The sequence below is a fragment of the Babylonia areolata genome, chromosome 3 (assembly GCF_041734735.1).
Source record: "Babylonia areolata isolate BAREFJ2019XMU chromosome 3, ASM4173473v1, whole genome shotgun sequence".
In the NCBI taxonomy this organism is placed as follows: domain Eukaryota; kingdom Metazoa; phylum Mollusca; class Gastropoda; order Neogastropoda; family Buccinidae; genus Babylonia; species Babylonia areolata.
This window is the reverse complement of record NC_134878.1, coordinates 49,471,392-49,494,126: the sequence shown is the minus strand read 5'-3', so window position 1 is coordinate 49,494,126 and position 22,735 is coordinate 49,471,392. Positions and strand designations below refer to the sequence as shown.

The following is a 22,735-nucleotide window of genomic DNA, read 5'->3' as shown; positions in this document are numbered from 1 at the left end:
TCTAAAGGTATGATATGTTGGGTTTCACTTTCAAACAAATCTAAAAACATGAATTTGATATGTTGGTTTTCACTTTTAAAACAAATCAAAGACATGAGTTGATCTGTTGGTTTCACTGTTAAAAAAATCTAAAAACAGTTTGATTACATTTTGTAAACAATGAGGCCAGGAGAAGAAATGATTAACAAATACTGAATAGTAAAGAGTGGTAACTCTCCATTCACAAGGTACACAACTTCAAGTCAGTGCTGCTCATGCAACTGATTCAGTTAGTGCACAGGTAAACAAAAGGTACATTGGAAAAACCCAGACGCTTCCTCAAAAAATGAAGCACCAGGCTTGCCCTTATACTGATCATTCGACATGTGCACACAGCAGCAATGACAGAAGAAATCTAAACACAAATTTAATTACACATACTTAACCGTGACCCAACTAGTGCAGACTCCGGCAGGGGTCTGACATTCCTGTCCTGTGCAAACTACTATCCGCCTATGCGGAGAAAATGAGAGAACTACGGCCGATAACCTCCCGGAAGTAGGTAACGTCCCCTTTGTCCCCCTGGCTAGCGCCCTCTTTTTCCGGCAGCCATCTCGACACCTGTTCCTGTGCACTTCATACGGCTAAGTTTTTCGCATTTTCTATCTGTCTATCGATTCTTTGGCGTTTCTGTTTTGTGTCCAATTATTTCTTCAAACAGGTCGCACAATTATGTAGCTCGATTGGGAGATCGGGCTAAAATTAAGGCACGACCGCAATCGATTCGCGATCAGTCTGGGCCCTCTACCTCTGTCTCTCTCAGCAACGCCAACCCCACGCCACCTCCACTTCCTCCGCTACCTCCGGTGGACTCCAGACCCCCACTACCCACTACGCCTCCTCCGGCGACTTCTACAGGTTTGCTTGCCAGTACACAGGTCAGTGGTGCCATTCACAATTCATTTTTCGATACGCGATCGGACTCGTCGCAATCCGCAATTTCTCGGCTCTGCCAGTCGGCAGTACCCGAGTCGACCTCCTCTATCCCTTTCCCCATGCCCACAGTCTCAACAAGGGATTACAGCACAAACCCTTTGGGGAAACAACGCAATACACTTGCTCTGGATCCACACGCTAGTCTGGGCCCTATGTGCGATGCGTCCATGGTGGCGGCCATGACATCGGATCACGAGCCCCCCACGCGGCATGCCTTGACCGTCTCAGATCCTTTGGCGACTGAGGCGTGTAGGGATGCCCTCCCCATGTGCAGGGAGGAAGGTGGACCACTAGGGGACACGCTTGCCCATACACGTGCACCCCTCCCCTTGTCACGATTTTCCAATCCAAGGGAGGCAACTCCTGCTTCGGTTCCCTTATCGGTGACCGCCGCAGTTACTTCCCTTGCACCGGCACTGCCCCTTGCCTCCAGTGCAGGCGCGTGCACGGTTCCAGCAAGCCATGCAGTGATGTCCACATCTGCCATTCCTCCGGCTGCTGCTGTTTTCCAGCCACAAACGGTCTCTCAGCAAGCTGCTCAACCAAACAATCAGCAGCTCATTATCAGCTTGCTGCAGCAATTATGCTCCACTGTCCTTCCTTCAAGGACAGATTGGAAGAATAGGCAATGCCTAAAATCTTAATCCTTGAATAAAAACGTTTTGAGTTCTGAGTTCTGAGTTCCTGGTGTCACACCTTCTCCTGCTACTGCTCCTTCTTCTAATGCAACACATCTCCTTCCACCACCCCCTGCCACCTACCAGCAGCTCCCCTCCACTTCAGCAGGACACACTCAGAGCACCCAGGACAGCCACACTGGCCACGTGCTCAGCACACAGCCTGAACCATCACCCTATGCCACCGAAGAGACACTTTCTGATGGTGACACAGACACAGAGGAACCACCTTCAGAAGAAAACCAGTTGGTTTCCCTGCAGGAAGCACTAGCACACCTAGCTTCCTACACTCCAGACAGGGTGGAGACACTTCATGCACTGGGCACGCCTCAATCCTGCGGTGCTGTGGAAATCATGGGCATCCACAGATCCTCCCATGGCCCTCACTATGCCCTTACACAGTCGCCCATGGTACTTGATGCCCTGCATAATACGCTGGCACGCATCAGGGGCCAACCCATCAGCGAGGTCCCCTCTGATTCTGTCCCCAATTTCCCAGCAGCAATGGGTCGAGGGAAATTCTTAAAAACCCACCCCAGACCCACTTCAAAGCCCCCACTTTTAGCTCCGGGTCCTATCCCGCAAAGGCCCCTGCCTCTTTCTCAGGAGGACCTACTACTCCTCCCACACAACTCACAGGGCAATCGCTCAGTCACATTGACAGACAGATTCTTGATGGACCTGGAAGAAGCTGCAAGGTTGTCCCTTGAATCAATTGCAGCCATAGACAATTTCCTGGCGGGCCTTGCCACAGCACTGATGGAAACGCCAGCTGATCCACCAGCCGGCCTTGACATCTCGGTCTTCTCTCCCTTCGTACAGCAGATCGCCCAGCTCCTTATGCGCTCTGCCAATATCCAAGCGCAGGCCTACATGAACGTGATTTTGGCCAGGAGGGACACTGTGCTCGACCACTCTCCATACGTGCGTTCTCTGCCAGAACATGCTTCCCTCAGAGCGCTTCCTCCTGCTGACGGTTCCCTTTTTGGTCAGGGCTTCCCCACTGCGGCCATAAAACGCCGCGCAGACTTGGGTAGGGACCTTGCCCTCGGCGCAGGCCCTCTCCGCACTCCGGCACACCCGCGGCACGCTCAATGGCATCAGCCCTACACCTTCAGGCGTAGCAACATTACCTCCTTCGGACCGCGCCCGCGCCAGTCCACACCGTCAAACGCCAGAGCACAACCCAGGGGCCAGCCCAGGCCGTACAGGCGCCAGCCGCACTCACTCCACCCTCCACGCAGGCCAGCAACCAACTCCACACCGGCCTACCCCCAATGACTTGCCCCCGCCCTTCACCCGTCACTCGTGCACCAACAGCCAGCAGGAAGCCTGTCCAGGCACATGCCAGCGTGGCTGTCTCTCCCAGCATGCGAGTGGGTCCTCCGGGTGATAGGGTTGGGGTTCCGCCTGCCTTGGCTCTCCTCCAAGGCACCTCTCACTCTCTCTCCTCCTCCCTTTCCCCCCCCCCCCCCCCCCCCCCACAGGGCGACGCAGCCTGCTCAGCCCTGCGGGACGAAATACTCTCTCTTCTCCACAAAGAGGCCATAGAAGAAGCTCCTCTCTCTCCGGGCTTCTTCGGCCGCATTTTCGTCGTTCCCAAAACATCCGGCGGATGGCGGCCAGTCCTAGACCTTTCTCCTCTAAACAGCTATCTCCAGCACAAATCATTCCGCATGGAATCACCTGCGTCAATCAGGGACTCCATCAGACAAGGCGACTGGGCAGTCTCCATAGACCTCACAGACGCTTACTTCTATATCCTCGTTCACCCCAGGGACCGCAAGTGGCTCCGCTTCTCATGGGAAGGCAAGTCCTTCCAGTTCAGAGCCCTTCCATTTGGCCTTGCTCCAGCCCCATGGGTCTTCACCAGGGTGGTCAGGGAACTATGTTTAGCCCTCAGGAGCAAGGGCATACGCCTGAGGGTCTACCTAGATGACTGGTTGATCCTTGCAGAGAGCAAGGCCCTCTGCCAGCATCACCTCAACCTCGTCAGGAACCAGTGCCAAGCACTGGGCTTTCTGATGAACACAGAAAAATCGGAGCTGGAGCCCTCTCAACAGTTCGAATTCCTGGGTATGGCGATCGATTCTGTATCAATGACCATACGTCCGGCCATGCCTCGCCTCCACAGGCTACACAGCCTCCTTTCTCATCTATCACAGGCAGCCTCGGCGTCAGCCAGGGAGCTTGCCTCTCTGCTGGGCTTCATGGAGTCTCTTGCTGCACTTGTCCCCTTGGGCAGACTACACAAGCGTCCATTTCAGCATCACTTCCAGAACAGGTGGTCCCAGTCTTCTCAGACATGGGACACCCATATTCCTCTAGGCACATGGTTCTCACAGTCGACCCAGCGCTGGATGGACATGCAATGGCTCAACGCCGGGGTTCCCATCTCGAACCCAACTCCAGATGCAGAACTGTACACAGATGCCTCCAACATGGGCTGGGGTGCTCACATGGAGAACCACACAGCATCGGGGACTTGGTCCCCACATCAGCAGTCATGGCACATCAACAAACTGGAACTGGAGGCGGTCTTCCTTGCCCTCTAGCACTTCCTCCCCCATGTTTCGCGCAGGTCAATCTTGCTATGCACAGACAACACGACGGTAGCATGTTATCTAAACAAACAGGGGGGAGCTCACTCACACCAGCTGTCCCTGCATGCGGAGACAGTCCTCCTCTGGTGTCAAGAGCACAACATCCACCTGACAGCACGACATGTCCCAGGCAAGCTCAACATTCTAGCAGATTACCTCAGCAGATCCCACACAGTGCTACAGACGGAGTGGAGCCTGTCACACTCAACACTTCAGCCGATCTGGGACCATTGGCACAAACCACATGTGGATCTCTTCGCCACAAGGTTCAACTTCCGCATTCCCACATACGTCTCCCCAGTCCCAGACCCGCAGGCCTGGGCTGTGGACACCCTGTCGATCAGCTGGTCCAACCTTTCGGGGTATGCCTTCCCCCCACTTCCAATCATGGGAAAAGTCCTCAGAAAGGCAAGGCTGGAGAGTGCTGCCCTGATTCTCATCGCACCCCACTGGCCAGCACAGCCGTGGTTCCCCGACCTTCTCCACCTCACTCACGTTCTCCCACTCCGCCTTCACATCGGCAGACACTCCAGCCCCGCTCGGGCGTTCCCCACGGAAACCCAGAGGTTCTCAACCTACACGCCTGGCTACTGTGCGGGAATCTCTGTCAGCACTAGGCGCCTCCAATGACACAGCCGACCTTGTGTGCAGGTCACATCGCAAAGGCAGTCAAGGCGTTTACTCTGCACACTGGAATCGCTGGCTCTCCTGGTGCTCAACCCACTCAGTCAATCCCACACACCCATCCAATATGGATCTCGCCAACTTTCTTGCCTTCCTCTCCTCCTCCAAAGGCCTCTCCGCCTCTGCAGTACGTGTCCATCGCGCTGCAATCAGCTCCACTCTTCGGCAACTAGGCGGACCCTCTTTCTCAGATGACCCCCTGCTTAGGGCATTAGTCCGAGGGGCTTCCCTCAGCCACACACGTACATCCCCCCAGACCCCTTCTTGGGACCTTTTTCTGGTACTACAATACCTCCACAAGGCACCCTTCGAACCCCTTGCTATAGCTCCCTTCAAGCTACTCTCCATGAAGACACTCTTTCTCATCTCACTCGCCTCAGGCAGGCGATGTAGTGAGGTCCATGCCCTCAGTGGCGTCACACAGGATATAGCCTTTGAGCCGGACGGATCTATCTCACTTAGGTTCCTCCCTGAATTTCTTGCCAAAAATCAGACTCCCGGTACACCCTCTCCCATTCTTTTCATCAAACCACTCTCTTCCATTCTAGCCCATGATGACGAGGACAGATTCCTCTGCCCGGTCAGGGCCCTGCGCATATACCTCAAAAGGTCGCGTCCCTTCCGAGCGTCCAAGCAACGCCTCTTCATTAGCTGGAACCTGGACCATCCACGTGACATTAGCAAAACGTCGCTGTCTCGATGGATAGTCAATGCGATTAAAGGTGCATATGCAGACGTAGGTTTGAGACTCGATGCCTCCTCAGCCAGAGTGCATGAAGTCAGAGCGTGGTCCTCCTCTCTTGCCTTAGCGCACTCAACACGGCTACAAGACATCTTGGATGCCGCCTACTGGAAAAATCCTGCCACCTTCATCGACTTCTACGTCGCACGCCTGCGGGATGATGGCTCAAGAGGCATCGCTTCTGTGGTAGTTGCACAGCAGGCCATCGCAGCACATAGACCGTAGAACAGGCTAGCCCGCCACCTTGTCGTGCTATTCTGCACTAGTTGGGTCACGGTTAAGTATGTGTAATTAAAAGGAAATTTTCTATCTAAAATTACGTTTCAATAACATATTTACCGTGACCCAAATTTAAGACCCTCCCGGCCGCCCCACTTCCTGTTCTCCCTGCTTCCTGTTCTCCCTGCTCGCTGCGCTGCTGATGGCATATTGCCGTCAAAAGAGGGCGTTAGCCAGGGGGACAAAGGGGACGTTACCTACTTCCGGGAGGTTATCGGCTGTAGTTCTCTCATTTTCTCCGCATAGGTGGATAGTAGTTGCACAGGACAGGAATGTCAGACACCTGCCGGAGTCTGCACTAGTTGGGTCACGGTAAGTATGTTATTTAAACGTATTTTAGATAGAAAATTTCCTTTATCTTTTATTCAAGACTGACGTAGCCTTTTCATCCTGAATAAGCTACACAGACAATACAGAACAAACACATGGTTGCCTCGATGTTTTTTTTATACTTGAAATGAATAAATGATGAGGCCAGGAAAATTGTATTGTCCATGTATCGGTATCACAAGCAACACTGACATGAAGTTGTGTACCTTGTGAAGGGAGAGATTTAACAATTTTTACTATTTGTTGATTAACTGTTGGTTTTCACTGTTAAAACACATCTATAAACATGAGTTTAAATAAGTTAACTGTTGGTTTTCACTGTTGAAACATCTAAATAAGTTAATTGTTGGTTTTCACTGTTGAAACATCTATAAACATGAGTTTAAATAAGTTAACTGTTGGTTTTCACTGTTGAAACATCTATAAACATGAGTTTAAATAAGTTAATTGTTGGTTTTCACTGTTGAAACATCTATAAACGTGAGTTTAAATAAGTTAACTGTTGGTTTTCACTGTTTAAACAGTTCTAAAGACAGTGCTTTCGAAGCAGTCCCCACGTAATTCACAGCACTCTGTTCTATTTGATATCTGTATTCACAGCACTCTGCTCCATTTGATATCTATATTTTGTGGATCCACATCTGTTTCTTCACGGGGTGTTTGTGTTGGGGGAGGGGCGATGTGTTCTTGAATGTTTGTATACAGTGGGTGTTTGTTTTGGGGAAGGGTTGGTGTGTTCTTGAATGTTTGTATACAGTGGGTGTTTGTTTTGGGGAAGGGGTGGTGTGTTCTTGAATGTTTGTATACAGTGGGTCTTTGTGTTGGGGGGGGGGGGGGTTTCATGAATGTTTGTATACAGTGGGTGTTTGTGTTGGGGGAGGGGCGGTGTGTTCATGAATGTTTGTATACAGTGAGTGTTTGTTTTGGGGGAGGGCCGGTGTGTTCATGAATGTTTGTATACAGTGAGTGTTTGTTTTGGGGGAGGGTGTGTGTGTTCATGAATGTTTGTATACAGTGTATGCAGTTATGAATTTCTTGAATTCACACAAGAATCCCAAGACCTCAAATACCCACATTTCACAATGAGACTGTGCCCTTGGATATTGTGTTACTGTTTGCGTTATCACAGCATTTGAAAAATAGGGGGATGGGGACACTGTTTGTAATCATGTTTGTGTGTGTGTGTGTGTGTGTGTGTGTGTGTTGCTCTTCACGTTTTAGCTGCTTGTCTTTTCCCAAACGGTGACAACAGATGAGTTAACCAAAGAAAACAGAACAAAACAAATGTGTGTGTGTGTGTGTGTGTGTGTGTGTGTGTGTGTGTGTATCTTCAGAGCGCCCTCCCTGCCTCCAGGAAGTGGACAGTGCTGTAGGATTCAAGATAACTCTTGGAAATTATGAGCACAATGGAGACCTGTTGCTGAACAGCAGCTCTCTGTTTGTGGGCAGCAAATATAACAGGCAAAAGGTGAGTTTCCTGCTCTGTGTAGAGTCCTGCTTGTAGTGTGTAACTTTCTCTGTGTAGAGTCCTGCTTGTAGTGTGTACCTTTCTCTGTGTAGAGTCCTGCTTGTAGTGTGTACCTTTCTCTTGTAGAGTCCTGCTTGTAGTGTGTAACTTTCCAAGGTACAAGGTGAGGATCCTGCTCTGTGTGGAGTCCTGCTTGTAGTGTGTAACTTTCTCTGTGTAGAGTCCTGCTTGTAGTGTGTTACTTTCTCTGTGTAGAGTCCTGCTTGTAGTGTGTACCTTTCTCTGTGTAGAGTCCTGCTTATAGTGTGTACCTTTCTCTTGTAGAGTCCTGCTTGTAGTGTGTAACTTTCCAAGGTACAAGGTGAGGATCCTGCTCTGTGTGGAGTCCTGCTTGTAGTGTGTAACTTTCTCTGTGTAGAGTCCTGCTTGTAGTGTGTAACTTTCTCTGTGTAGAGTCCTGCTTGTAGTGTGTACCTTTCTCTGTGTAGAGTCCTGCTTGTAGTGTGTGACTTTCTCTGTGTAGAGTCCTGCTTGTAGTGTGTACCTTTCTCTTGTAGAGTCCTGCTTGTAGTGTGTACCTTTCTCTTGTAGAGTCCTGCTTGTAGTGTGTAACTTTCCAAGGCACAAGGTGGGGTTCCTGCTCTGTGTGGAGTCCTGCTTGTAGTGTGTAACTTTCTCTGTGTAGAGTCCTGGTTGTAGTGTGTACCTTTCTCTGTGTAGAGTCCTGCTTGTAGTGTGTACCTTTCTCTGTGTAGAGTGCTGCTTGTAGTGTGTACCTTTCTCTGTGTAGAGTCCTGCTTGTAGTGTGTACCTTTCTCTGTGTAGAGTGCTGCTTGTAGTGTGTACCTTTCTCTGTGTAGAGTCCTGCTTGTAGTGTGTAACTTTCTCTGTGCAGAGTGCTGCTTCTAGTGTGTAACTTTCTCTGTGCAGAGTGCTGCTTGTAGTGTGTACCTTTCTCTGTGTAGAGTGCTGCTTGTAGTGTGTAACTTTCTCTGTGTAGAGTCCTGCTTGTAGTGTGTACCTTTCTCTGTGTAGAGTCCTGCTTGTAGTGTGCACCTTTCTCTGTGTAGAGTCCTGCTTGTAGTGTGTACCTTTCTCTGTGTAGAGTCCTGCTTGTAGTGTGTAACTTTCTCTTGTAGAGTCCTGCTTGTAGTGTGTAACTTTCCAAGGTACAAGGTGAGGTTCCTGCTCTGTGTGGAGTCCTGCTTGTAGTGTGTAACTTTCTCTGTGTAGAGTCCTGCTTCTAGTGTGTAGCTTTCTCTGTGCAGAGTGCAGCTTCTAGTGTGTAACTTTCCAAGGCACAAGGTCAGTTCCTTGCTCTGTGTAGAGTCCTGCTTCTAGTGTGTAACTTTCTAACACAGTTTTGGTTTACATTATGACTGTGTGTGATTTGTGTCCTACCTTCAGATTATGACTTTCTGTAATGTGGCTTGCATGGTTACATTTTGTAGCAGCCAGTAAGAATGTTCCATATTCTTTTTTTTTTCTTTTTTTTTTGTCTGTTTAAACAGTTGAGTGTCCCCAGTAATTGATGACTGTACTTTGTTGTTGTTGTTTTTAGATCACACCTAATGTCCTGAGTGTCCCCAGGTATTGATGATTGTCCCCAGGTATTGATGACTGTACTTTGTTGTTGTTGTTTCCAGATCACACCTAATGTCCTGAGTGTCCCCAGGTATTGATGACCTGAGTGTCCCCAGGTATTGATGACTGTCCCCAGGTATTGATGACTGTCCCCAGGTATTGATGTACTTTGTTGTTGTTGTTTCCAGATCACCCCCAAGAGCCGGGTTCCTGACCACCAGGGGGCGTTGGTGTCCATGGGTGCGGGGGACATCACAGGGTTATTCCCCGATGACCTGTCGTCACGGATCATTGTCATCTGTGGGCGGGAAGTTCAGTAACAACAAAGTGTCATCTGTGGGCAGGAAGTTCAGTAACAACAAAGTGTCGTCTGTGGGCAGGAAGTTCAGTAACAACAAAGTGTAATCTGTGGGCAGAAAGTTCAGTAACAACAAAGTGTCATCTGTGGGCAGGAAGTTCAGTAACAACAAAGTGTCATCTGTGGGCAGGAAGTTCAGTAACAACAAAGTGTCATCTGTGGGCAGAAAGTTCAGTAAGTAACAACAAAGTGTCATGTGTGGGCAGAAAGTTCAGTAAGTAACAACAAAGTGTCATCTGTGGGCAGAAAGTTCAGTAAGTAACAACAAAGTGTCATCTGTGGGCAGAAAGTTCAGTAAGTAACAACAAAGTGTCATCTGTGAGCAGAAAGTTCAGTAAGTAACAACAAAGTGTCATCTGTGGGCAGAAAGTTCAGTAAGTAACAACAAAGTGTCATCTGTGAGCAGAAAGTTCAGTAAGTAACAACAAAGTGTCATCTGTGAGCAGAAAGTTCAGTAAGTAACAACAAAGTGTCATCTGAGGGCAGAAAGTTCAGTAAGTAACAACAAAGTGTCATCTGTGACCAGAAAGTTCAGTAACAACAAAGTGTCATCTGTGAGCAGGAAGTTCAGTAACAACAAAGTGTCCTCTGTGGGCAGAAAGTTCAGTAACAACAAAGTGTCATCTGTGGGCAGAAAGTTCAGTAACAACAAAGTGTCATCTGTGGGCAGGAAGTTCAGTAACAACAAAGTGTCATCTGTGGGCAGGAAGTTCAGTAAGTAACAACAAAGTGTCATCTGTGGGTAGAAAATTCAGTAAGTAACAACAAAGTGTCATCTGTGGGCAGAAGGTTCAGTAAGTAACAACAAAGTGTCATCTGTGGGCAGGAAGTTCAGTAACAACAAACTGTCATCTGTGGGCAGAAAGTTCAGTAAGTAACGACAAAGTGTCATCTGTGAGCAGAAAGTTCAGTAAGTAACAACAAAGTGTCATCTGTGGGCAGAAAGTTCAGTAAGTAACAACAAAGTGTCATCTGTGGGCAGAAAGTTCAGTAAGTAACAACAAAGTGTCATCTGTGGGTAGAAAGTTCAGTAAGTAACAACAAAGTGTCATCTGTGGGCAGAAAGTTCAGTAAGTAACAACAAAGTGTCATCTGTGGGCAGAAAGTTCAGGAACAACAAAGTGTCATCTGTGGGCAGAAAGTTCAGTAAGTAACAACAAAGTGTCATGTGTGCGCAGAAAGTTAAGTAAGTAACAACAAAGTGTCATCTGTGGGCAGGAAGTTCAGTAAGTAACAACAAAGTGTCATCTGTGGGCAGAAAGTTCAGTAACAACAAAGTGTCATCTGTGAGCAGAAAGTTCAGTAACAACAAAGTGTCATCTGTGGGCAGAACATTCAGTAAGTAACAACAAAGTGTCATCTGTGGGCAGGAAGTTCAGTAACAACAAAGTGTCATCTGTGGGCAGGAAGTTCAGTAAGTAACAACAAAGTGTCATCTGTGGGTAGAAAATTCAGTAAGTAACAACAAAGTGTCATCTGTGGGCAGAAGGTTCAGTAAGTAACAACAAAGTGTCATCTGTGGGCAGGAAGTTCAGTAACAACAAACTGTCATCTGTGGGCAGAAAGTTCAGTAAGTAACAACAAAGTGTCATCTGTGAGCAGAAAGTTCAGTAAGTAACAACAAAGTGTCATCTGTGGGCAGAAAGTTCAGTAAGTAACAACAAAGTGTCATCTGTGGGCAGAAAGTTCAGTAAGTAACAACAAAGTGTCATCTGTGGGTAGAAAGTTCAGTAAGTAACAACAAAGTGTCATCTGTGGGCAGAAAGTTCAGTAAGTAACAACAAAGTGTCATCTGTGGGCAGAAAGTTCAGGAACAACAAAGTGTCATCTGTGGGCAGAAAGTTCAGTAAGTAACGACAAAGTGTCATCTGTGTGCAGAAAGTTCAGTAAGTAACAACAAAGTGTCATCTGTGGGCAGAAACTTCAGTAAGTAACAACAAAGTGTCATCTGTAGGCAGAAAATTCAGTAAGTAACAACAAAGTGTCATCTGTGAGCAGAAAGTTCAGTAAGTAACAACAAAGTATCATCTGTGGGCAGAAAATTCAGTAAATAACAACAAAGTGTCATCTGTGAGCAGAAAGTTCAGTAAGTAACAACAAAGTGTCATCTATGGGCAGAAAGTTCAGTAAGTAACAACAAAGTGTCATCTGTGAGCAGAAAGTTCAGTAACAACAAAGTGTCATCTGTGGGCAGAAAGTTCAGTAAGTAACAACAAAGTATTATCTGTGGGCAGAAAATTCAGTAAGTAACAACAAAGTGTCTTCTGTGAGCAGAAAGTTCAGTAAGTAACAACAAAGTGTCATCTGTGGGCAGAAAGTTCAGTAAGTAACAACAAAGTGTCATCTGTGGGCAGAAAGTTCAGTAACAACAAAGTGTCATCTGTGGGCAGAAAGTTCAGTAAGTAACAACAAAGTGTCATCTGTGGGCAGAAAGTTCAGTAAGTAACAACAAAGTGTCATCTGTGGGCAGGAAGTTCAGTAACAACAAAGTGTCATCTGTCGGCAGGAAGTTCAGTAACAACAAAGTGTCATCTGTCAGCAGAAAGTTCAGTAAGTAACAACAAAGTGTCATCTGTGGGCAGAAAGTTAAGTAAGTAACAACAAAGTGTCATCTGGGAGCAGAAAGTTCAGTAATAAACAACAAAGTGTCATCTGTGGGCAGGAAGTTCAGTAAGTAACAACAAAGTGTCATCTGTGGGCAGAAAATTCAGTAAGTAACAACAAAGTGTCATCTGTGAGCAGAAAGTTCAGTAAGTAACAACAAAGTGTCATCTGTGCGCAGAAAGTTCAGTAAGTACAACAAAGTGTCATCTGGGAGCAGAAAGTTCAGCAAGTAACAACAAAGTGTCATCTGTGAGCAGAAAGTTCAGTAAGTAACAACAAAGTGTCATCTGTGGGCAGGAAGTTCAGTAAGTACAACAAAGTGTCATCTGGGAGCAGAAAGTTCAGTAAGTAACAACAAAGTGTCATCTGTGGGCAGGAAGTTCAGTAACAACAAAGTGTAATCTGTGGGCAGAAAATTCAGTAAGTAACAACAAAGTGTCATCTGTGGGCAGAAAGTTCAGTAAGTAACAACAAAGTGTCATCTGTGGGCAGGAAGTTCAGTAACAACAAACTGTCATCTGTGGGCAGAAAGTTCAGTAAGTAACAACAAAGTGTCATCTGTGGGCAGAAAGTTCAGTAAGTAACAACAAAGTGTCATCTGTGGGCAGAAAGTTCAGTAAGTAACAACAAAGTGTCATGTGTGGGCAGAAAGTTAAGTAAGTAACAACAAAGTGTCATCTGTGGGCAGGAAGTTCAGTAAGTAACAACAAAGTGTCATCTGTGAGCAGAAAGTTCAGTAAGTAACAACAAAGTGTCATCTGTGGGCAGAAAGTTCAGTAAGTAACAACAAAGTGTCATCTGTGACCAGAAAGTTCAGTAACAACAAAGTGTCATCTGTGAGCAGGAAGTTCAGTAACAACAAAGTGTCATCTGTGGGCAGAAAGTTCAGTAACAACAAAGTGTCATCTGTGGGCAGAAAGTTCAGTAACAACAAAGTGTCATCTGTGGGCAGGAAGTTCAGTAACAACAAAGTGTCATCTGTGGGCAGGAAGTTCAGTAAGTAACAACAAAGTGTCATCTGTGAACAGAAAGTTCAGTAAGTAACAACAAAGTGTCATGTGTGGGCAGAAGGTTCAGTAAGTAACAACAAAGTGTCATCTGTGGGCAGGAAGTTCAGTAACAACAAACTGTCATCTGTGGGCAGGAAGTTCAGTAACAACAAACTGTCATCTGTGGGCAGAAAGTTCAGTAAGTAACAACAAAGTGTCATCTGTGAGCAGAAAGTTCAGTAAGTAACAACAAAGTGTCATCTGTGGGCAAGAAGTTCAGTAAGTAACAACAAAGTGTCATCTGTGGGCAGAAAATTCAGTAAGTAACAACAAAGTGTCATCTGTGGGTAGGAAGTTCAGTAAGTAACAACAAAGTGTCATCTGTGGGCAGGAAGTTGAGTAAGTAACAACAAAGTGTCATCTGTGGGCAGAAAGTTCAGTAAGTAACAACAAAGTGTCATCTGTGGGCAGGAAGTTCAGTAACAACAAACTGTCATCTGTGGGCAGGAAGTTCAGTAACAACAAAGTGTCATCTGTGGGCAGAAAGTTCAGTAAGTAACAACAAAGTGTCATCTGTGGGCAGAAAGTTCAGTAAGTAACAACAAAGTGTCATCTGTCGGTAGAAAGTTCAGTAAGTAACAACAAAGTGTCATCTGTGGGCAGAAAGTTCAGTAAGTAACAACAAAGTGTCATCTGTGGGCAGAAAGTTCAGTAACAACAAAGTGTCATCTGTGGGCAGAAAGTTCAGTAAGTAACAACAAAGTGTCATGTGTGGGCAGAAAGTTAAGTAAGTAACAACAAAGTGTCATCTGTGGGCAGGAAGTTCAGTAAGTAACACCAAAGTGTCATCTGTGAGCAGAAAGTTCAGTAAGTAACAACAAAGTGTCATCTGTGGGCAGAAAGTTCAGTAAGTAACAACAAAGTGTCATCTGTGACCAGAAAGTTCAGTAACAACAAAGTGTCATCTGTGAGCAGGAAGTTCAGTAACAACAAAGTGTCATCTGTGGGCAGAAAGTTCAGTAACAACAAAGTGTCATCTGTGGGCAGAAAGTTCAGTAACAACAAAGTGTCATCTGTGGGCAGGAAGTTCAGTAAAAACAAAGTGTCATCTGTGGGCAGGAAGTTCAGTAAGTAACAACAAAGTGTCATCTGTGAGCAGAAAGTTCAGTAAGTAACAACAAAGTGTCATGTGTGGGCAGAAGGTTCAGTAAGTAACAACAAAGTGTCATCTGTGGGCAGGAAGTTCAGTAACAACAAACTGTCATCTGTGGGCAGGAAGTTCAGTAACAACAAAGTGTCATCTGTGGGCAGAAAGTTCAGTAAGTAACAACAAAGTGTCATCTGTGAGCAGAAAGTTCAGTAAGTAACAACAAAGTGTCATCTGTGGGCAGAAAGTTCAGTAAGTAACAACAAAGTGTCATCTGTGGGCAGAAAGTTCAGTAAGTAACAACAAAGTGTCATCTGTGGGTAGAAAGTTCAGTAAGTAACAACAAAGTGTCATCTGTGGGCAGAAAGTTCAGTAACAACAAAGTGTCATCTGTGGGCAGAAAGTTCAGTAAGTAACAACAAAGTGTCATGTGTGGGCAGAAAGTTAAGTAAGTAACAACAAAGTGTCATCTGTGGGCAGGAAGTTCAGTAAGTAACAACAAAGTGTCATCTGTGGGCAGAAAGTTCAGTAACAACAAAGTGTCATCTGTGAGCAGAAAGTTCAGTAACAACAAAGTGTCATCTGTGGACAGAAAATTCAGTAAGTAACAACAAAGTGTCATCTGTGCGCAGGAAGTTCAGTAACAACAAAGTGTCATCTGTGTGCAGAAAGTTCAGTAAGTAACAACAAAGTGTGATCTGTGGGCAGAAAGTTCAGTAAGTAATAACAAAGTGTCATCTGTGGGCAGAAAATTCAGTAAGTAACAACAAAGTGTCATCTGTGAGCAGAAAGTTCAGTAAGTAACAACAAAGTATCATCTGTGGGCAGAAAATTCAGTAAGTAACAACAAAGTGTCATCTGTGAGCAGAAAGTTCAGTAAGTAACAACAAAGTGTCATCTGTGGGCAGAAAGTTCAGTAAGTAACAACAAAGTGTCATCTGTGGGCAGAAAGTTCAGAAACAACAAACTGTCATCTGTGGGCAGAAAGTTCCGTAAGTAACAACAAAGTGTCATCTGTGGGCAGAAAGTTCAGTAAGTAACAACAAAGTGTCATCTGTGGGCAGGAAGTTCAGTAACAACAAAGTGTCATCTGTGGGCAGGAAGTTCAGTAACAACAAAGTGTCATCTGTGGGCAGAAAGTTCAGTAAATAACAACAAAGTGTCATCTGTGGGCAGGAAGTTCAGTAAGTAACAACAAAGTGTCATCTGTGGGCAGGAAGTTCAGTAAGTACAACAAAGTGTCATCTGGGAGCAGAAAGTTCAGTAAGTAACAACAAAGTGTCATCTGTGGGCAGGAAGTTCAGTAACAACAAAGTGTCATCTGTGGGCAGAAAATTCAGTAAGTAACAACAAAGTGTCATCTGTGGGCAGAAAGTTCAGTAAGTAACAACAAAGTGTCATCTGTGGGCAGAAAATTCAGTAAGTAACAACAAAGTGTCATCTGTGGGTAGGAAGTTCAGTAAGTAACAACAAAGTGTCATCTGTGGGCAGGAAGTTGAGTAAGTAACAACAAAGTGTCATCTGTGGGCAGAAAGTTCAGTAAGTAACAACAAAGTGTCATCTGTGGGCAGGAAGTTCAGTAACAACAAACTGTCATCTGTGGGCAGGAAGTTCAGTAACAACAAAGTGTCAGTAACAACAAACTGTCATCTGTGGGCAGAAATTTCAGTAAGTAACAACAAAGTGTCATCTGTGAGCAGAAAGTTCAGTAAGTAACAACAAAGTGTCATCTGTGGGCAGAAAGTTCAGTAAGTAACAACAAAGTGTCATCTGTGGGCAGAAAGTTCAGTAAGTAACAATAAAGTGTCATCTGTGGGTAGAAAGTTCAGTAAGTAACAACAAAGTGTCATCTGTGGGCAGAAAGTTCAGTAAGTAACAACAAAGTGTCATCTGTGGGCAGAAAGTTCAGTAACAACAAAGTGTCATCTGTGGGCAGAAGGTTCAGTAAGTAACAACAAAGTGTCATGTGTGGGCAGAAAGTTAAGTAAGTAACAACAAAGTGTCATCTGTGGGCAGGAAGTTCAGTAAGTAACAACAAAGTGTCATCTGTGGGCAGAAAGTTCAGTAACAACAAAGTGTCATCTGTGAGCAGAAAGTTCAGTAACAACAAAGTGTCATCTGTGGGCAGAAAATTCAGTAAGTAACAACAAAGTGTCATCTGTGGGCAGGAAGTTCAGTAACAACAAAGTGTCATCTGTGGGCAGAAAGTTCAGTAAGTAACAACAAAGTGTCATCTGTGGGCAGAAAGTACAGTAAGTAACAACAAAGTGTCATCTGTGGGCAGAAAATTCAGTAAGTAACAACAAAGTGTCATCTGTGAGCACAAAAAGTTCAGTAAGTAACAACAAAGTATCATCTGTGGGCAGAAAATTCTGTAAGTAACAACAAAGTGTCATCTGTGAGCAGAAAGTTCAGTAAGTAACAACAAAGTGTCATCTGTGGGCAGAAAGTTCAGTAAGTAACAACAAAGTGTCATCTGTGGGCAGAAAGTTCAGTAACAACAAAGTGTCATCTGTGGGCAGAAAGTTCAGTAAGTAACAACAAAGTGTCATCTGTGGGCAGAAAGTTCAGTAAGTAACAACAAAGTGTCATCTGTGGGCAGGAAGTTCAGTAACAACAAAGTGTCATCTGTGGGCAGGAAGTTCAGTAACAACAAAGTGTCATCTGTGGGCAGAAAGTTCAGTAATAAACAACAAAGTGTCATCTGTGGGCAGGAAGTTCAGTAAGTAACAACAAAGTGTCATCTGTGGGCAGAAAATTCAGTACGTAACAACAAAGTGTCATCTGTGGGCAGAAAGTTCAGTAAGTAACAACAAAGTGTCATCTGTGGGCAGAAAGTTCAGTAAGTACAACAAAGTGTCATCTGGGAGCAGAAAGTTCAGTAAGTAACAACAAAGTGTCATCTGTGGGCAGAAAGTTCAGTAAGTAACAACAAAGTGTCATCTGTGGGCAAGAAGTTCAGTAAGTACAACAAAGTGTCATCTGGGAGCAGAAAGTTCAGTAAGTAACAACAAAGTGTCATGTGTGGGCAGGATGTTCAGTAACAACAAAGTGTCATCTGTGGGCAGAAACTTCAGTAAGTAACAACAAAGTGTCATCTGTGGGCAGAAAGTTCAGTAAGTAACAACAAAGTGTCATCTGTGGGCAAGAAGTTCAGTAAGTAACAACAAAGTGTCATCTGTGGGCAGAAAATTCAGTAAGTAACAACAAAGTGTCATCTGTGGGTAGGAAGTTCAGTAAGTAACAACAAAGTGTCATCTGTGGGCAGGAAGTTGAGTAAGTAACAACAAAGTGTCATCTGTGGGCAGAAAGTTCAGTAAGTAACAACAAAGTGTCATCTGTGGGCAGAAAGTTCAGTAACAACAAAGTATCATCTGTGAGCAGAAAGTTCAGTAACAACAAAGTGTCATCTGTGGGCAGAAAATTCAGTAAGTAACAACAAAGTGTCATCTGTGGGCAGGAAGTTCAGTAACAACAAAGTGTCATCTGTGGGCAGGAAGTTCAGTAACAACAAAGTGTCATCTGTGGGCAGGAAGTTCAGTAACAACAAAGTATCATCTGTGGGCAGAAAGTTCAGTACCAACAAAGTGTCATCTGTGGGCAGGAAGTTCAGTAACAACAAAGTGTCATCTGTGGGCAGGAAGTTGAGTAACAACAAAGTGTCATCTGTCGGCAGGAAGTTCAGTAACAACAAAGTGTCATCTGTGGGCAGAAAGTTCAGTAAGTAACAACAAAGTGTCATCTGTGGGCAGAAAGTTCAGTAAGTAACAACAAAGTGTCATCTGTGGGCAGAAAGTTCAGCAAGTAACAACAAAGTGTCATCTGTGGGCAGAAAGTTCAGTAAGTAACAACAAAGTGTCATCTGTGGGCAGAAAGTTCAGTAAGTAACAACAAAGTGTCATCTGTGGGCAGAAAGTTCAGTAAGTAACAACAAAGTGTCATCTGTGGGCAGGAAGTTCAGTAACAACAAACTGTCATCTGTGGGCAGGAAGTTCAGTAACAACAAAGTGTCATCTGTGGGCAGAAAGTTCAGTAAGTAACAACAAAGTGTCATCTGTGAGCAGAAAGTTCAGTAAGTAACAACAAAGTGTCATCTGTGGGCAGAAAGTTCAGTAAGTAACAACAAAGTGTCATCTGTGGGCAGAAAGTTAAGTAAGTAACAACAAAGTGTCATCTGGGAGCAGAAAGTTCAGTAATAAACAACAAAGTGTCATCTGTGGGCAGGAAGTTCAGTAAGTCACAACAAAGTGTCATCTGTGGGCAGAAAATTCAGTAAGTAACAACAAAGTGTCATCTGTGAGCAGAAAGTTCAGTAAGTAACAACAAAGTGTCATCTGTGGGCAGAAAGTTCAGTAAGTACAACAAAGTGTCATCTGGGAGCAGAAAGTTCAGTAAGTAACAACAAAGTGTCATCTGTGGGCAGAAAGTTCAGTAAGTAACAACAAAGTGTCATCTGTGGGCAGGAAGTTCAGTAAGTACAACAAAGTGTCATCTGGGAGCAGAAAGTTCAGTAAGTAACAACAAAGTGTCATCTGTGGGCAGGAAGTTCAGTAACAACAAAGTGTCATCTGTGGGCAGAAACTTCAGTAAGTAACAACAAAGTGTCATCTGTGGGCAGAAAGTTCAGTAAGTAACAACAAAGTGTCATCTGTGGGCAAGAAGTTCAGTAAGTAACAACAAAGTGTCATCTGTGGGCAGAAAATTCAGTAAGTAACAACAAAGTGTCATCTGTGGGTAGGAAGTTCAGTAAGTAACAACAAAGTGTCATCTGTGGGCAGGAAGTTCAGTAAGTAACAACAAAGTTTCATCTGTGGGCAGAAAGTTCAGTAAGTAACAACAAAGTGTCATCTGTGGGTAGAAAGTTCAGTAACAACAAAGTATCATCTGTGAGCAGAAAGTTCAGTAACAACAAAGTGTCATCTGTGGGCAGAAAATTCAGTAAGTAACAACAAAGTGTCATGTGTCGGCAGGAAGTTCAGTAACAACAAAGTGTCATCTGTGGGCAGGAAGTTCAGTAACAACAAAGTGTCATCTGTGGGGAGGAAGTTCAGTAACAACAAAGTGTCATCTGTGGGCAGAAAGTTCAGTAAGTAACAACAAAGTGTCATCTGTGGGCAGAAAGTACAGTAAGTAACAACAAAGTGTCATCTGTGGGCAGAAAATTCAGTAAGTAACAACAAAGTGTCATCTGTGAGCACAAAAAGTTCAGTAAGTAACAACAAAGTATCATCTGTGGGCAGAAAATTCTGTAAGTAACAACAAAGTGTCATCTGTGAGCAGAAAGTTCAGTAAGTAACAACAAAGTGTCATCTGTGGGCAGAAAGTTCAGTAAGTAACAACAAAGTGTCATCTGTGGGCAGAAAGTTCAGTAACAACAAAGTGTCATCTGTGGGCAGAAAGTTCAGTAAGTAACAACAAAGTGTCATCTGTGGGCAGAAAGTTCAGTAAGTAACAACAAAGTGTCATCTGTGGGCAGGAAGTTCAGTAACAACAAAGTGTCATCTGTGGGCAGGAAGTTCAGTAACAACAAAGTGTCATCTGTGGGCAGAAAGTTCAGTAATAAACAACAAAGTGTCATCTGTGGGCAGGAAGTTCAGTAAGTAACAACAAAGTGTCATCTGTGGGCAGAAAATTCAGTACGTAACAACAAAGTGTCATCTGTGGGCAGAAAGTTCAGTAAGTAACAACAAAGTGTCATCTGTGGGCAGAAAGTTCAGTAAGTACAACAAAGTGTCATCTGGGAGCAGAAAGTTCAGTAAGTAACAACAAAGTGTCATCTGTGGGCAGAAAGTTCAGTAAGTAACAACAAAGTGTCATCTGTGGGCAGGAAGTTCAGTAAGTACAATAAAGTGTCATCTGGGAGCAGAAAGTTCAGTAAGTAACAACAAAGTGTCATCTGTGGGCAGGATGTTCAGTAACAACAAAGTGTCATCTGTGGGCAGAAACTTCAGTAAGTAACAACAAAGTGTCATCTGTGGGCAGAAAGTTCAGTAAGTAACAACAAAGTGTCATCTGTGGGCAAGAAGTTCAGTAAGTAACAACAAAGTGTCATCTGTGGGCAGAAAATTCAGTAAGTAACAACAAAGTGTCATCTGTGGGTAGGAAGTTCAGTAAGTAACAACAAAGTGTCATCTGTGGGCAGGAAGTTGAGTAAGTAACAACAAAGTGTCATCTGTGGGCAGAAAGTTCAGTAAGTAACAACAAAGTGTCATCTGTGGGCAGAAAGTTCAGTAACAACAAAGTATCATCTGTGAGCAGAAAGTTCAGTAACAACAAAGTGTCATCTGTGGGCAGAAAATTCAGTAAGTAACAACAAAGTGTCATCTGTGGGCAGGAAGTTCAGTAACAACAAAGTGTCATCTGTGGGCAGGAAGTTCAGTAACAACAAAGTGTCATCTGTGGGCAGGAAGTTCAGTAACAACAAAGTATCATCTGTGGGCAGAAAGTTCAGTAACAACAAAGTGTCATCTGTGGGCAGGAAGTTCAGTAACAACAAAGTGTCATCTGTGGGCAGGAAGTTCAGTAACAACAAAGTGTCATCTGTCGGCAGGAAGTTCAGTAACAACAAAGTGTCATCTGTGGGCAGAAAGTTCAGTAAGTAACAACAAAGTGTCATCTGTGGGCAGAAAGTTCAGTAAGTAACAACAAAGTGTCATCTGTGGGCAGAAAGTTCAGCAAGTAACAACAAAGTGTCATCTGTGGGCAGAAAGTTCAGTAAGTAACAACAAAGTGTCATCTGTGGGCAGAAAGTTCAGTAAGTAACAACAAAGTGTCATCTGTGGGCAGAAAGTTCAGTAAGTAACAACAAAGTGTCATCTGTGGGCAGGAAGTTCAGTAACAACAAACTGTCATCTGTGGGCAGGAAGTTCAGTAACAACAAAGTGTCATCTGTGGGCAGAAAGTTCAGTAAGTAACAACAAAGTGTCATCTGTGAGCAGAAAGTTCAGTAAGTAACAACAAAGTGTCATCTGTGGGCAGAAAGTTCAGTAAGTAACAACAAAGTGTCATCTGTGGGCAGAAAGTTAACTAAGTAACAACAAAGTGTCATCTGGGAGCAGAAAGTTCAGTAATAAACAACAAAGTGTCATCTGTGGGCAGGAAGTTCAGTAAGTCACACCAAAGTGTCATCTGTGGGCAGAAAATTCAGTAAGTAACAACAAAGTGTCATCTGTGAGCAGAAAGTTCAGTAAGTAACAACAAAGTGTCATCTGTGGGCAGAAAGTTCAGTAAGTACAACAAAGTGTCATCTGGGAGCAGAAAGTTCAGTAAGTAACAACAAAGTGTCATCTGTGGGCAGAAAGTTCAGTAAGTAACAACAAAGTGTCATCTGTGGGCAGGAAGTTCAGTAAGTAACAACAAAGTGTCATCTGTGGGCAGAAAGTTCAGTAAGTAACAACAAAGTGTCATCTGTGGGTAGAAAGTTCAGTAACAACAAAGTATCATCTGTGAGCAGAAAGTTCAGTAACAACAAAGTGTCATCTGTGGGCAGAAAATTCAGTAAGTAACAACAAAGTGTCATGTGTCGGCAGGAAGTTCAGTAACAACAAAGTGTCATCTGTGGGCAGGAAGTTCAGTAACAACAAAGTGTCATCTGTGGGCAGGAAGTTCAGTAACAACAAAGTATCATCTGTGGGCAGAAAGTTCAGTAACAACAAAGTGTCATCTGTGGGCAGGAAGTTCAGTAACAACAAAGTGTCATCTGTGGGCAGGAAGTCAGTAACAACAAAGTGTCATCTGTGGGCAGAAAGTTCAGTAACAACAAAGTGTCATCTGTGGGCAGAAAGTTCAGTAAGTAACAACAAAGTGTCATCTGTGGGCAGAAAGTACAGTAAGTAACAACAAGTGTCATCTGTGGGCAGAAAATTCAGTAAGTAACAACAAAGTGTCATCTGTGAGCACAAAAAGTTCAGTAAGTAACAACAAAGTATCATCTGTGGGCAGAAAATTCTGTAAGTAACAACAAAGTGTCATCTGTGAGCAGAAAGTTCAGTAGTAACAACAAAGTGTCATCTGTGGGCAGAAAGTTCAGTAAGTAACAACAAAGTGTCATCTGTGGGCAGAAAGTTCAGTAACAACAAAGTGTCATCTGTGGGCAGAAAGTTCAGTAAGTAACAACAAAGTGTCATCTGTGGGCAGAAAGTTCAGTAAGTAACAACAAAGTGTCATCTGTGGGCAGGAAGTTCAGTAACAACAAAGTGTCATCTGTGGGCAGGAAGTTCAGTAACAACAAAGTGTCATCTGTGGGCAGAAAGTTCAGTAATAAACAACAAAGTGTCATCTGTGGGCAGGAAGTTC

The 22,735-nt window shown here is 44.5% G+C and overlaps 2 protein-coding genes across 2 annotated transcripts in view; both read left to right on the top strand.

Moving 5' to 3' along the window:
* Nucleotides 1-3,328: 3,328 nt before the first annotated feature.
* On the top strand, nt 3,329-9,791 carry LOC143280359 (uncharacterized). The gene is made up of 5 exons (XM_076584994.1): nt 3,329-3,461; nt 3,549-3,733; nt 4,208-6,272; nt 7,625-7,758; nt 9,531-9,791. Exons 1-3 carry the CDS (start codon nt 3,329-3,331, stop codon nt 4,883-4,885), a joined length of 996 nt encoding a protein of 331 aa, XP_076441109.1. The 3' UTR covers nt 4,886-6,272; nt 7,625-7,758; nt 9,531-9,791.
* The window catches only part of LOC143280358 (uncharacterized), a 43,991-nt gene continuing 27,922 nt past the window's right edge, over nt 6,667-22,735 (top strand). The window contains exons 1-3 of the mRNA XM_076584993.1: nt 6,667-6,687; nt 7,645-7,758; nt 9,531-9,658. Of these exons, the coding sequence (XP_076441108.1) occupies nt 6,667-6,687; nt 7,645-7,758; nt 9,531-9,658 (263 nt within the window). The remainder of the gene's footprint in view (nt 6,688-7,644; nt 7,759-9,530; nt 9,659-22,735) is intronic.